The 13,845-nt window shown below is 29.5% G+C and overlaps 1 protein-coding gene across 4 annotated transcripts in view; it reads right to left on the bottom strand.

Moving 5' to 3' along the window:
* LOC136077126 (uncharacterized) overlaps positions 1-4,005 on the bottom strand; it is a 5,153-nt gene extending 1,148 nt beyond the window's left edge. Inside the window, exons 1-3 of one of the 4 annotated variants that reach the window (XM_065791782.1) lie at positions 3,851-4,005; positions 2,859-3,295; positions 1-227 (exon numbers count right to left, since the gene is read on the bottom strand). The exon at positions 1-227 is cut by the window's left edge and continues 36 nt beyond it. In XM_065791782.1, coding sequence (XP_065647854.1) covers positions 9-227; positions 2,859-3,295; positions 3,851-3,938 — 744 coding nt within the window. In that variant the 5' untranslated portion in view covers positions 3,939-4,005 and the 3' untranslated portion in view covers positions 1-8. The remainder of the gene's footprint in view (positions 228-2,858; positions 3,296-3,850) is intronic. The other 3 variants (XM_065791783.1, XR_010636848.1, XM_065791784.1) reach the window with 3 other exon arrangements.
* Between the last annotated feature and the right edge of the window lie 9,840 nt (positions 4,006-13,845).

The raw sequence follows: 13,845 nt of genomic DNA, 5'->3' as shown, positions 1-13,845 counted from the left end.
AGTCGACTTTAACTTTGAAAAAATATTTTGTGCAGAAGAATTCTATTTTCAATGATAGCATGAGTTGGAATATGGGAGAGGCAGAATGATAACAGACAAGCCATTAATTCTCTGGCCACAATCTTATCTTCTACTACAGAGTTGCTGCTAACAAATTGTTTAATGTGTGGAGGAAAGTAATTAATGAGTTGTTGTCTAACGTCACCAATAAAAGGAATTTTATCAATCTAAATCAATATGCAAGTAGATATTAATACCATAATATTAGGAGAAAGTCAATATTAAACTTGACAGGGTAAAATCTTTAAATAAAAAAATGTAAATTTATTTTTATAATAAAAAATTTAGAACAAGTTATAAACTATAACATTTAATGATCAAGTGCTTCGTAAGTCAAAAAATGTTTTTCATCAATATCAGGATGTAAGCCTGACAATGGCACCACCTATATAAAACTCAATTAACTTTAAAAAAAATAAAGAAGTATAAATTCCAAATATTGAAAAAAAGCTATACAAACATATATAACAATATATATAACAATATATATAACAATATATATATATATATATATATATATATATATATATATATATATATATATATATATAAAATTAATCAAAATAACATTTACAATCTCAGTCTAAAATAATTTGTGACAATATTATTCTTGCAGTAAACTTTAGGTTGTATTTTCTCACTCTGTAAATAGGTGCATATGTACTTTATGAATGACTCCTAACTGTATTTAGCTATTTAATTACAAGTAATATATGGAAGTGCTGGGGGTACAATATAGATGTTACCAGCCTCTTTAAAGTAAAATGCAGGCCAAGGAAAAGGAATATTTTCTGTTGAAATAGGTGTTAAAGGAATATTAATATCTTCAATACCACTAAAAAATCCTCTTATCTCATCATATGCAACAGATTGGAGCTGTGTTGTAATAAAAAACTTTTTGTCACCTATTACTTGTATCTCCTTAATTATATAAACAAGAAATTGTAAACCACTATTAAACCACAAACATGACCCAAGACAATATTTAATACCATTAACCTGAATACGAGATATTACATTTTTCCAAAAAGTTACTTGATCTAATTCACAGAGAACTCCATTATTCAACTCACCAGTAGAACTGTAAAAAGATGATACAGAGTTTAAAATCATTACCTTTAGGGCTGTATATGGCAAATTTTTAAAATTAAAATATCTGATATTTTTAATTACTTGGTGTTTTCTCTCAAATCCCATGCACATGTGGTATCGTAGAGGACCAAATTGTCTGGATTGATGTGGATGATGTATGAGAAAATGAAGCTTAAGTATAAATTTTCTGGATTTCCATAAAAAGTGTATGATAAGCAGCTATTTTTTCCTCTGAGCAAAATAAATAAGCATCAGTTGTAATTGGAGAAAGACATAATTGAAGTATATGAAGAAGTTTAATTAGGCATGAAAAATGAAGATCAACCACAGTGGTTCTCAAAAAATAGGCAAAACACGGCAAAGAGATAGCACCTGAGCACTTCCAAATTTGCCCTTAATAACTAAATCGACTATTACAGGTGGTTTTTCACTGTCCAGTGGATACTGAAAGCACTTTACAAAGTCATTTAAGCTATCTAGTGTAAATAAACCTTGAAAAACAGCGTTATATAAGTAAAGTTCTATCTGTAAAGGTATTACACCTTCTAACAAATCATGCATGGGATCAAAAAGCACTTTTTTTGTGACATCAAAATTTCTAATTTCTGATAAAATGCTTGCAGAATGAACACCATACAATTTTGACCATTTTTGACGTTGTTTGGGAGGTAGAAGTGGATTATCAAGTTCTTGGACTCTTATCTTATGTTCTTCTATATCACGAACAATACACTGAGAATGTCTATTGTGAATAAGCATATCTGAACGAGTAGAATTACAAACTCGACAACACCTAAGAACCTTCCTGTTAAAGCCTTCCTTAAAACCAGCAATTGCATTACATGCTAACAAATCACCAATGAAGTTCTTCAATTTAACTGTGAATCGCTTACCTTTAGTATCGGTTAGAGTTGAGGAATCAAATAAAGATATCTCATTTAGAGATTGAACTAAATCAAGTAGAAGTGATTTCATGAAGATTTTATTTTTAACTGATTTAGAACCAGTTATTGATAAGGGAAATATTGAAAAAGTTTTACTGAGGCTATAATCAGCTACATTTAACAACTGAAAATACAAAACCCACAACTTATGGTTTCCTCTCGATTTACCTATTGGATTGGTAATACCTAAATCATCTGAAAACAATGAAATCAATATTTCAGAAGAATTTTCTAAACACTTATCATATTCAGGGGATATCAAAATAAACTTAAGTATTTCTTTAAATGAAATATAGGATCCCTGTAAGCCATTTTCAGAAATAGATTCAACTTTTGGTACATTGAAAGCATTTTTAAAGTACTGCTTTCTTAAATATTCTGCTGATAATTGCTAGCAAATTGTAGATTCTTTTGGTGTGTTATCAGTTAAAATATCTTTTAAATTTGAAAAAATAATATTGACTACATTTTCAGAACATCTATATTTTCCTCTCAGGTGTAGAGCTAATGCACCAAGCTTTCTATTCTCTGTTGGAATCTCAATGTCAATTTCTTCAACTGTGTCATCAATTTCTTCAACATCTTCAATCATAGTAATTGGAATGAGTTTTTATAATGAAGTTGAAAACCTCTAACACTTTTAAATTTAGTAAAACAATTATCGCATACTACTGAACCTGCCTGACCATGTAATTTAAGATGAGATATCATTATATAAGGTCTATATGTTTTAAAATCACAAATACAACAATTTAACCTTACTTTTTGGATTGCATTTGTTAGTGGATTAGATGCAAAAGCCACTTGAGCAGTATAAGATAGTTGACTGGAAATGCCTGTCAATGAAGACTGTGAAAACCCACGTTTTTGAGCTAAAGCTTCTTGAATAAATACTGGTTCAGATACATCGGCTGCGCTCTCTAAATTTGATTGGTCACTAGATTGTTGGTGTGAAGTAGGTGTCTCATCATAAGTCAATAGTGGAGGATTGGATGAATGCTTTGAACAATATTCTGCTGGTAAGCATGATGACATTTGGCAGAAAGAGCTTGAATAAAGTTTAGACACTGGCAAAGACATGGCCTCAACTTCCAGATTTTGCTCATTTAGAATGGCAACAAAAGTATCTTCATCCACATTACATCCATTCCATGTGATTCCACAAATGTTCCCACTTGTACTAGCAAACTTCTTTGAAACTAAAATGAAAACATAACTTTAAATAAAAACACAACTTTGAAACTAAAATAAAAACAAAACATAATTTTTCTTCAGATCTGTCTTTTTTGTAGGCTCTAAGAATATTTCAAATTTATTTAAAAAATTAGTTTAAATGAGTTTAAAAAATTAGTTTAAATGAGTTTAAAAAATTAGTTTAAATGAGTTTAAAAAATTAGTTTAAATGAGTTTAAAAAATTAAAAAGGTAATGTGGGGTAACTTTGACAACAGAATTTGACAACCCCACTTAAAAGCAGCAACTTAAAATAAAACATAATAAAATAAAAAAAATATATATGTGTATAAATAAAGATATATTTTATATATTATATTGAAATGTTTTGCAGTCTGCTTTTAAAGTTACTCTATGTAAACTTGATTAAGAATTAAAATGAAAATATTAAATAGCATGCATATACATTTGCAAAAATTTTACTTAGGCAAAATATTACATAAAAATTTTATATTATTCTTAACAATCTATAAACATTATTAAATGTGTATTTCTGAAATTTTTAAAAATAAATATGCATACCATTATTTAAAAAATTAATAATACTGCTATTATTAGCAATAACAATTTTTCGTTCGCCAAGGTACTTAACAAGAACAGCTTTGACCATTTTATCTTCTTCTTTGTTATTTCTTTTCTAGTTACAATATAAATTATGAAAGTAATGATATTAACCATGTTTTGTATAAATATTATTTTGTGGTAATAAGGCAAATTAACTAATCAAATTAAAAAATAAAATTAAAATAACAATAATATTATATAAGTTATATAATATATGATTTATATATAATATATTATTAATATATTATATATAAATCATATATTATATGATTTTATTTAGGGATTTATATATATATATATATATATATATATATATATATATATATATATATATATATATATATATATATATATATATTCTCTTCCTGATGATTCAGCAATGGTGAAACTTAAAGTTGAAGAAAAAAGTTAAATAAGTGTCTTTTACTAATTTATATATATATATATATATATATATATATATATATATATATATATATATATATATATATATATATATATATATATATATATATATATATATATATATATATATATATATATATCTATATAATAGGTGTATGCATATGAAACCGCTGTTTTTTCTTTGAATTAGAACGTTTGTTTTGGAGATGTTTTATTTATATTTCTTTGAATGTAATTTCCATTATTTTCTACTACTTTTTGCCAATTTTTTGGTAACTTATGAATTCCATCCCAATAGAATTTCTCAGGTTTAGAAGCTATCCAATCATCGAGCCATTTTTTGACCTCTTCATAATTCGAGAAGTGCTGATCTGCCAAGCCATGTGACATTGATCGGAATAAATAGTAATCTGATGGAGCAAGGTCTGGTGAATACGGCGGGTGGCATAAGACTTCCCATCCGATAGTTTTCAACGCTGTTTGAACAACTTTACAAACATGAGGACGAGCATTGTCATGTTGAAGAATTATTTTATCGTGTCTCTCAGCATATTCGGGTCGTTTTTCTTCTAATGCTTTTCTTAAACGGAATAATTGGAGTCTGTAAAGTGGCCCATCAATTGTTTCTTTAGGTTTTAGCAACTCATAGTATACCACACCAATCTGATCCCACCAAATAGACAGCAAAACCTTATTTCCATGAATATTCCTCTTTGGTGTTGATTTTACAGGTGCGCCTGGGTCAACATAATGTGTTGTGCGGACTGGATTGTCAAAATAAATCCATTTTTCATCTCCAGTCACTATTCGATGCAAAAAAGACTTTCTTTCAAAACGATTCAATAACATTTTGCATGTCACTAAACGCCTTTCAATATCACGTTCTTTCAATTCATGTGGAACCCATTTTCCTTCCTTTCTTATTTTACCGAGAGCTTGTAAACGTCTTGAAATTGTTGCCTGATCAACATTCAACTCTTCTGCTAATTGTTCTTGGGATTGAGCATCGTCTTCGTCCAATAAACTTTGCAATTCTGAATCTTCAAATTTTTTTGGAGGTTTACCACGTTCCTTGTTGTCAAGATCGAAATCGCCACTTTTAAATCTTCTAAACCAATCTCTGCAAGTTGTTTCAGATAAAGCATGGTCAGAATAAGCTTCTACAAGCAAACGATGACTTTCTGCAGCAGTTTTCTTTAAAATAAAATAGTGAAGTAATACTTCCCGCAAATGCATATTTGAAGGCACAAAGTTGTTCATTTTGAAAGATGTATAAAATTATCTAGATATGAATAAAATCAAATTAAAAACTATGATATTTAAAGCAAATTGAACGTAGTTTCACACACATAATCATCCATACATTAATTTTGTCTTAAAAAGAAAATTAACTTGTCTTATTTTAAACAGCGGTTTCATATGCATACACCTATTATATATCAATGCATTATGGTATATATTTCAATGATTTATAAATCATTGAATTTTGCTACAAATAATCAACCTTGTCTTATTTCTTATAAAAAATCCTCGTGCAACAATTAAACAATTTTCAAAGATACTTTCAACTCGCGCTTTTTTTACAAATACTTTTATGATGTCATATTATAAGGTGATGACATATTTCCAACCAACATAACGGTAAACATAACGGTTAATCAAACACATTACATTTATATACAAATATACAAATAACTTTGGCCAACATAACGCTTTAGACAGATTAATTACTAATATAACGGAAAACATAACGCCAAACTTTTCATTTAGCGTTATGTAACCGTTATGTTAGCGTTATATTTTTTGCTGTGAAGGCTAATTAAAGTTGGAAGTTACTGGAAGAGAAAAGATGAAGGTTGTAAAGCAAGATAACGATTGACGGACGACTTAAAGGATTGCAAATAATATGAATCAGGAAAGCAAGATGAAGAAAGCGAATTCCAAAGAACTGATGTTCGAGGAAAAAAACTAGAAAAATAAGAGTTTTTGGAGCACTTAGGAACAGTCACAGAAAATAGATAAGACTTAATTGAATGACGAGTAACACGAGAATGAGTTTTAGTAGATGGCACAAGAGATGCTAGCTCTTTATAGTAGTGCCCGTTATAGTATTTGTAGAAAAGAGAAAGAGAAGCAACATTACGACGATGTGGTAATGGTTGGAGGTTGGCTGCAAGAGCAGATCCAACTATGTTTACAATGCGTTTTTGCACCTTGTCTAAAAGAGAAAGGGCATCATTAGATGATCCGCCCCAGATATGACAACTGTATTCCATACAAGGCCGGATTTGAGATTTATAGAGATAGAGAATAGAATCCGAAGTAAGAAAGTGTCAACTCGATAAAGAGATGCAACCTTAGCAGATGCTAATTTTGCAACAGATTTGATATATGGTTTCCAAGAAAGATTGGAAGTAAGAGTTAATTCTAGAAGATGAAGGGTAGATGACTCATCAAGTACATTACTTTTCATAAATATAGGAAGATATAACTTATTGCGATAGCAATTGGCTGAAAAAAATTGAGTTTTATCTGTATTGAAGTTCACCAGCCACTGTGAGCCCCATGATGTAGCAGAAGTGAGATCCTTTTCAAGCTCAGATGCCCCCTCCAAGCAATCAGAAAGTGTTGGCTTCTTATAACGACAAGAATAAATGGTAGTATTATCAGCAAACAATGCCACCTTAAATATGAGAATATCTGGAAGATTGTTAATGTAAATTAAAAAGAGTATAGGGCCGAGGATAGAACCTTGAGGAACCCCTGAAGTTACAGAATAAGAAGAAGAGTGCTGTCCATCGAGGACAACTTTTATACTAAGATTGGAAAGGAAGGATTCAATAATCTTAAAGATGTTGCCAGATACACCATAAGAAGAAAGCTTATGGAGAAGACCAGCATGCCAAATTTTATCAAAAGCTTTTGAAATGTCAAAAGCAATGACCTTAATCTCTCCACCTTTATCTAATGCACGATAAAACCTATCGGTTATTACTGTTAGCAAATCAGCTGTAGAACGAGAAGATCGAAATCCATATTGATGGTCAGAAAGTTATTAGATTCATGATGAGAAATTAAGTATTTGTTAATTAAAGATTCAAAAACCTTACTTATAATAGGAAGAAGACTAATGGGACGGTAGTTAGACGAACCAGATCGCTCTCCAGAATTTTTGAAATAGAGATAACAGATGCTGAAATACGGATAATAGTGCTTATCAGAGTCTTGTTTTCCAGCCGGCTGTAAACCAAGACTCTGATAAGCACTAATTGAATAGTTTTGAGAGTATAGACAACAGTTCCGGAGAACACTTCTGCAAGACAATAACAGGTATGTTTCCGGGCCACAAGCTGTAGAAGAGTCTAGGCAGGAAATCACTTTAGATACAGAAGCTGGAATGATACGAATGTCAAACAATAGATCAACCTGTTTGTTGGCAATATCAGGTAGAATGCAACTAGTGGAATCGAGAGATGATATTGATGAAAAGTTTTTAGCAAACGATTCAGCGTTGTCTTTAGGTGAGATGACAAAGTCTGAACCATACAAGAGAGGTGGAATTTTGGATTTGCCCTTATTATTAAATCCTATTAAAGATTCTCCATAAGTCACGAGAGCCTAACTTTTGTGATGAAATATGAGATTTCATGATCTGAGAATAGCTGGCTTTGGCGTTAGACAAAACCTTTTTCAATGGTTTCTAGCAGTAATAAACAGACGCCTGTTTTCAGGAGAATTGTTTTGCTGATAGATATGGAAGTAACGGTACCGATTGGCAATTGCATCAGCACAGTGTGAGGAAAACCATGGAGGAGAGTGAGACTTGAGCTGGAATTGTCGAGAGGGAACAAAAGATTCCATGCCAGCCTGAATCCACGAAGTTATGTAAGAAGCACATTTGTTGACTGAAAGACGAAAGATTTCTACCCAAGAGCCATCACGAAGAAAATCACGGAAAGAGTCCCAGTCAGCTTTAAAGTAATTGTAAGTGGTACGATAATAGGGGGATTCAGGTGATGAAGAAGAATAAGATATTAGTTTTAGAGAGATCAAACTGTGATCAGAAGCACCTAAGGGTGAATGTGGAGAAACTGAGCACTGACTAGGATCAGAAACAAGACATAAGTCGAGTAGAGAAGATAAATGATTCGGATTGTCAGGAAAGCGAGTTTGAAAGTTGACTATTTGAGTTAGGGATTGAGAAAGGCAAAAGTTGTGTGCTTTAATGCCTGCAGAATCACTGACACTAGAGCCAAGCCATCCAGTTCGGTGAGCATTAAAGTCACCGACAACAACTATATTAGCTGATGGATAAAGAGAGAGGGCTTGGTCAATTTGATCTGAAAGAACATCAAAAAGAACATCAAAAGTGCAGTCTTAAGATGAAGGAGAGCGATATAGAACAAAGAAAATGGCGATGAGTGAAGTGGTGCTAAACGAAAGCGCATAAAAGAATAGTCTGTGGATACAAACCTAGTTTCACGACAAATGGATGAATTCTTACAAATATAAATGCCGAGGCCAAGCATGTGACTATTGGAGTCTTTACGAATTAGAGGAAGATAACCATCAACACTAAGATCACAAGATGAGACAGCCGAACTCAAATTAGTCTCACAATGAGCAAGTAGGTCTGGTGAACTTTGCAAGAGATAAGACTCAACAGAAGAAAAGTTACTTCGAAGACCACGAATATTTGTGAATGGTTTAGAGAACTTGGTGATGATGATGGTTTTTTGTGTTTTATAGTTTTTTGTACTTTGTTTATTTTTAAATTTGTTGAAGAACTTAACTTAAACATAGATATTACTCAGAACACTGTTTAATGTCCAAGCAATTGCCAATATACTTAATTTATGGAGAAGAAATTTTTTTATAAAAGTCAGTTTGGTTTAAAAAAAATAGTTCTACTGAGCATGCAATTATCCAATTTGTCCGTAAAATCTCTAGCTCTTTCAAAAATTTGCCATTCACTTTAGGTATTTGTTTAGATTTATTAAAAGCATTTGAATGAAATGCTTTAAATAATGTTTAATACTTTTAATACTGTATCATATTTTGAAACAGTAAATCATGGTGTTTGGTTTATAAACTTATATATTATGAAGTGACATAATTTTTAAGGTGGCTTATGGTTGAAAAAATAACTTCTGCATTTTAAAGAATAATTTTTCCAAATAACTTTAAATAAAAAGAATAATCATTTCTCAAATTCACTCCAAAAAACAATAAAAAACTTTTTGTTTTGCTGAGTAAGCAAAAAATATGTAAAATTTAACACACTTTTAAAACTTTATAACTTTTAAAATATACATCCAATGAGCCTAAAAATTTCAAAAAATTTGTATGATTCAAGCACAAAGCATTAACTTTGTGTAATTCTGCTACAGTCCCTTAAGTATTTGTTATGGAGCACACCCTAAAAATTAAGTATTTATTATGGAGCACACCCTAAAAATTAAGTATTTGTTATGGAGCACACCCTAAAAATTTCAAGTTGATTGCTTTTATACTTTTTAAGATTTTAAATTTTGTGCAGTATCGAAAAAAACAATTCTGTAAAAAACACATTTAAAAAGCATATAATAGTATTTTCAAATTTTTTCCTGGAGAATAAAACTTTCCACTTTCAACATCCTTTTCTTTATTAAAAAATCACTTTTGACCGCTCTCAGCATTTTTCTGTCTTTTTTAAAAGCTTCAGAAAATTTTCTTTTTAAATGGCGCTGATGGCGGCTGTTTATTATACACGAACCATAACTATCAACATATCCGAATTTAAGATTTAGAATCCCAAAAGCTTTTGAAAAATTGGACATTCCATTATTGAAATGAATAGCAACTGAAGCTACACTAATATCTAAAACTTTTTTGCAAACAAATACATCTTTAGGGCACCTTTACCAAATTAAATGCTTCGTTTGAATTTTGAGTAGTACTCTGAAAACATTGTTTTAACAAATTTTCAGAGCACAAATCAATAAGAATCTGTTTTATTGCATTATGAATAGCTAATGGTATGTTTAAAGAAGATGGTTAGTGAGATTCATTTTCACTTCAAAATGTACACCAACTAAAAACCTGACTAAAAAGACAGGAAATCACCGTTGCTAGGGGCGTTGCTAAAAGACTGTACCCTAAAAAAATGTATGTTACTTTTAATTTTGAGTTTAAAAGATATATATTTTCTGAATCTAGAATAAATTTCAAATAAGATAACATAATCATAATTGATTTTTTAGTGTTTTTTTAACATGGAGCTACCTTAAATGGCTTAAAAGTTATATAACAAACCGAAAACAATTTGTTTCTTTTAACGATCCTTATCAAAAAAATGTTTTCGATATTTTATGTGGTGATCCGCAAGGATCAATTTTTGGTCCACTTCTTTTTTTAATCTACATTAATGATTTGCATAGAGCTTCTAATCTTTTAAGTATCATGTTTGTGGATGATATTATGATACAACATTAACAAACTTTTTACTATGAATGAAAAACTCAAAAATATTTCTAGCTGGTTCAAATGCAATAAACTTACCCTAAAAGCTAAAAAAACATAATGGAAAATTCTCTTTCATTTAATAACTAAAAAACGTTATTTACCCCCAGTCTACCTGATATTTGCATCACAAACTTTTGTGCATATTTTTTGTGTTTGCGTCACAAAATTTTTAGGTGTATTCCTTAATGAGAAACTTCCATCACATGGAAGCAACATATTGACTATGTTGGTACTAAACTTTCCAAAAATATTGGAATTTTTTATAAGGCCTGAATCTATGTAAATATAAAAGCTTTATCTTCACTTTATCATAAATTCATTCATAGCTATATGAATTATGCAAATATTGCTTAGGCAAGCACTGAAAGAAGTAAGTTACAATCTCTCCATCAGAAACATGCTATGCGTGTAATTAATTTTGCTGATCGTTATTCTCACTCTTTACTTTTTTCTGAAATAAATTCTTAATATTTACGAACTATTTTAATACTTTATGCTTTGTATAATATATATATATATAAATATTCTTTCTCCTGCCGTTTTTAACAATTTAATGACCTTGAAACCTACCAATGGTTACTCTTTAAGAAATACCAACCTTCTATATGAGCTTTTTTGTCGAACAAACTTTGCATTGATTATCGTGCACCTCATTTTTAGAATAAAGTTGTTTATCCTAATTTTAACTTTGTTCTACTTACTTTTTTTACATCTTTTTAAAATTAAGCTAAAAAATCTTTTGCTCTCTTATATTATCAAAACTTGAAAATAATATTTATATCATATAAATAATATTTATGTCGGAATATTAAACTTTATTACCTATACTACAAATATTTTACTTTTAAATAATAGTGTTTGTTGATTTTATTTTATTATGTTGTACTTATAGCTACTTTATAACCTAATATTCTGTTTACACTAGTATAAGATTTTGACCATAAGATCTTTCTGATTTTCTTTCATACACCTAGTTTTTTAAATGTTAGTAGTATTTGCTTACTTTATGAACTGTATTAATTTTTATCTAATCTTATTATAGTGCAAAAACGAACTAACAAATGTAAACTGAAGTGTTAAAAAAAAAAAAAAAATAGTTGTATTAGACGAGCTCAAAATAATGTTTTAATTTAAGTACTGGGATAAATTAAGTACTGGGAAAATATAGAATATGTGATGATGTCAAAGATTTATGGTTTGATTCAACTGCGACTATCAAGTCGCAGTCGCATTATATTTTATTATGTTGTACTTATAGTTACTTTATAACCTAATATTTTGTTTACACCCGTATAAGGTTCTAACCATATGATCTTACTGATCTTTTTTCAGATACCTAGTTTTTCAAATGTTAGTAGTATTTGCTTACTTTACAATTTGTATTAACTTTTATCTACTCTCAATATATTGTAAAAACGAACTAACAAATGTAAACTAAAACGTTAAAAAAAAAAAAAATTAGTGGCACTAGACGAACTTAATATAATGTTTTTATTTAAGTATATTTTATTTAAATAGGAAAATATAGAATATGTGATGATGTTAAAGGTTTATGGTTTGATTCAATTGCGACTATCAAGTCGAGACTTTCTAGTACCAACGTCGGATTTAGTCAAAAAACAAAAACCAGTTTTACTTTTGCTGACTTTTGGGTTGTACATTTATAAACTACACCTCAAACAATTCTGGGAAAAAACCAAATTTTCGGAAAACCTCATATTCTAATGGTTTTAAAAAAATTAATGCGCCGCTAAAAGTAGCATGACTATCAAAAGTTTTCTTTAAACCATAGAAACTGTAAAATTTAGCAAGACGGTACCTTATTAAAACATTTTTTCATAGGAGAATAAAAAGAACTATTAAAACTCACTCTTATGTATTCATTTCCTTCGAGAGATTTTTAAATTAATACCGGGGTCTCGTGTACGTTGTTTGCCTAACGCCATCTATTTACTTAAGACTCAGATATTGAGTTTTCAGCTTTCCTATGAAACTACAGATAATGAATTGACAGAAGCGCATGAATGAAGTGGCAGAATTTATCACAATTTTTTTTGTCTTGTTTTGCTTTTAAAAAATATTTTTGAGCTGCATCTTTTCAAAAAAAAAAACAACCTATTGATTGATAACAAAATACAGAGTTACACATAAAAATATGCAAATAGTACACAAAACAACATGTTTTTGGTACTATAACTATTTTCAATGGTACTGATGTCATGATAATTTAATAGGAATTACATACATGGAACCTGAAGAACCTTTGTTCTTTTTGCTCTTCTTGATGAAGATTTTTTTCTCGAAAAGAGAGATGTTGATAAAAATCTTTAATCCCAATCAGTTGCTATACTATTCGTTTAGCAAATTAAACTTGTTAAAAGATTTTAACATTAAGTTAAAAACATCACAACATCTTACAAAATTTGTGAGAGAAAACTCGTAGTGCATATTTAGTTAATTAAAAGTAAAAAAATTGAATCATTAACTTTGGTTAATATTCTGTCACCATTATAAGAGTATGTTTACCTGTTTAATACTTTCTTCAAACTTGTCATTAATCTTACATTTGTTAACTATATTTTTGTTAACGTTAACGAGTATAACGTATACTCGTCAACGTAACGAGTACAACGTATACTCGTTAACGTAACGATTATAACATATACTCGTTAACCTAACAAATCTAGCGTTATGTTTTTCAAAAATTCAATGGTTATTTTTAAAATATTATTTATCAAGCCGCTTTTTAAACTCATTTCATACTGATTTTCTCGTGACAAAAAATTCTACTCTACAACAAAATTGAAAACAAGTTTAAAAACGTAAACATTTTGTTAACTTTTACTGAAAAATATTTGTATATTGTGCAGTAATAATGAGCAACCATCTGAAAACGGTAATATTCAGGTTTAAATAACCAAGCGTCTTAATCATTGTCTTTTAAAATACTTAAATAAGAGATATTCAATCTATTAAAGATACCTTATCTATTAAAGATAATTTTTGCAATATGGGACCATAATTATAAAAATAAATACAAAAAA

This window comes from Hydra vulgaris, chromosome 02 (assembly GCF_038396675.1).
Source record: "Hydra vulgaris chromosome 02, alternate assembly HydraT2T_AEP".
Classification (NCBI taxonomy): domain Eukaryota; kingdom Metazoa; phylum Cnidaria; class Hydrozoa; order Anthoathecata; family Hydridae; genus Hydra; species Hydra vulgaris.
Note: the sequence above shows the minus strand (reverse complement) of the source record. Positions and strands in the feature narration are given on the sequence as shown.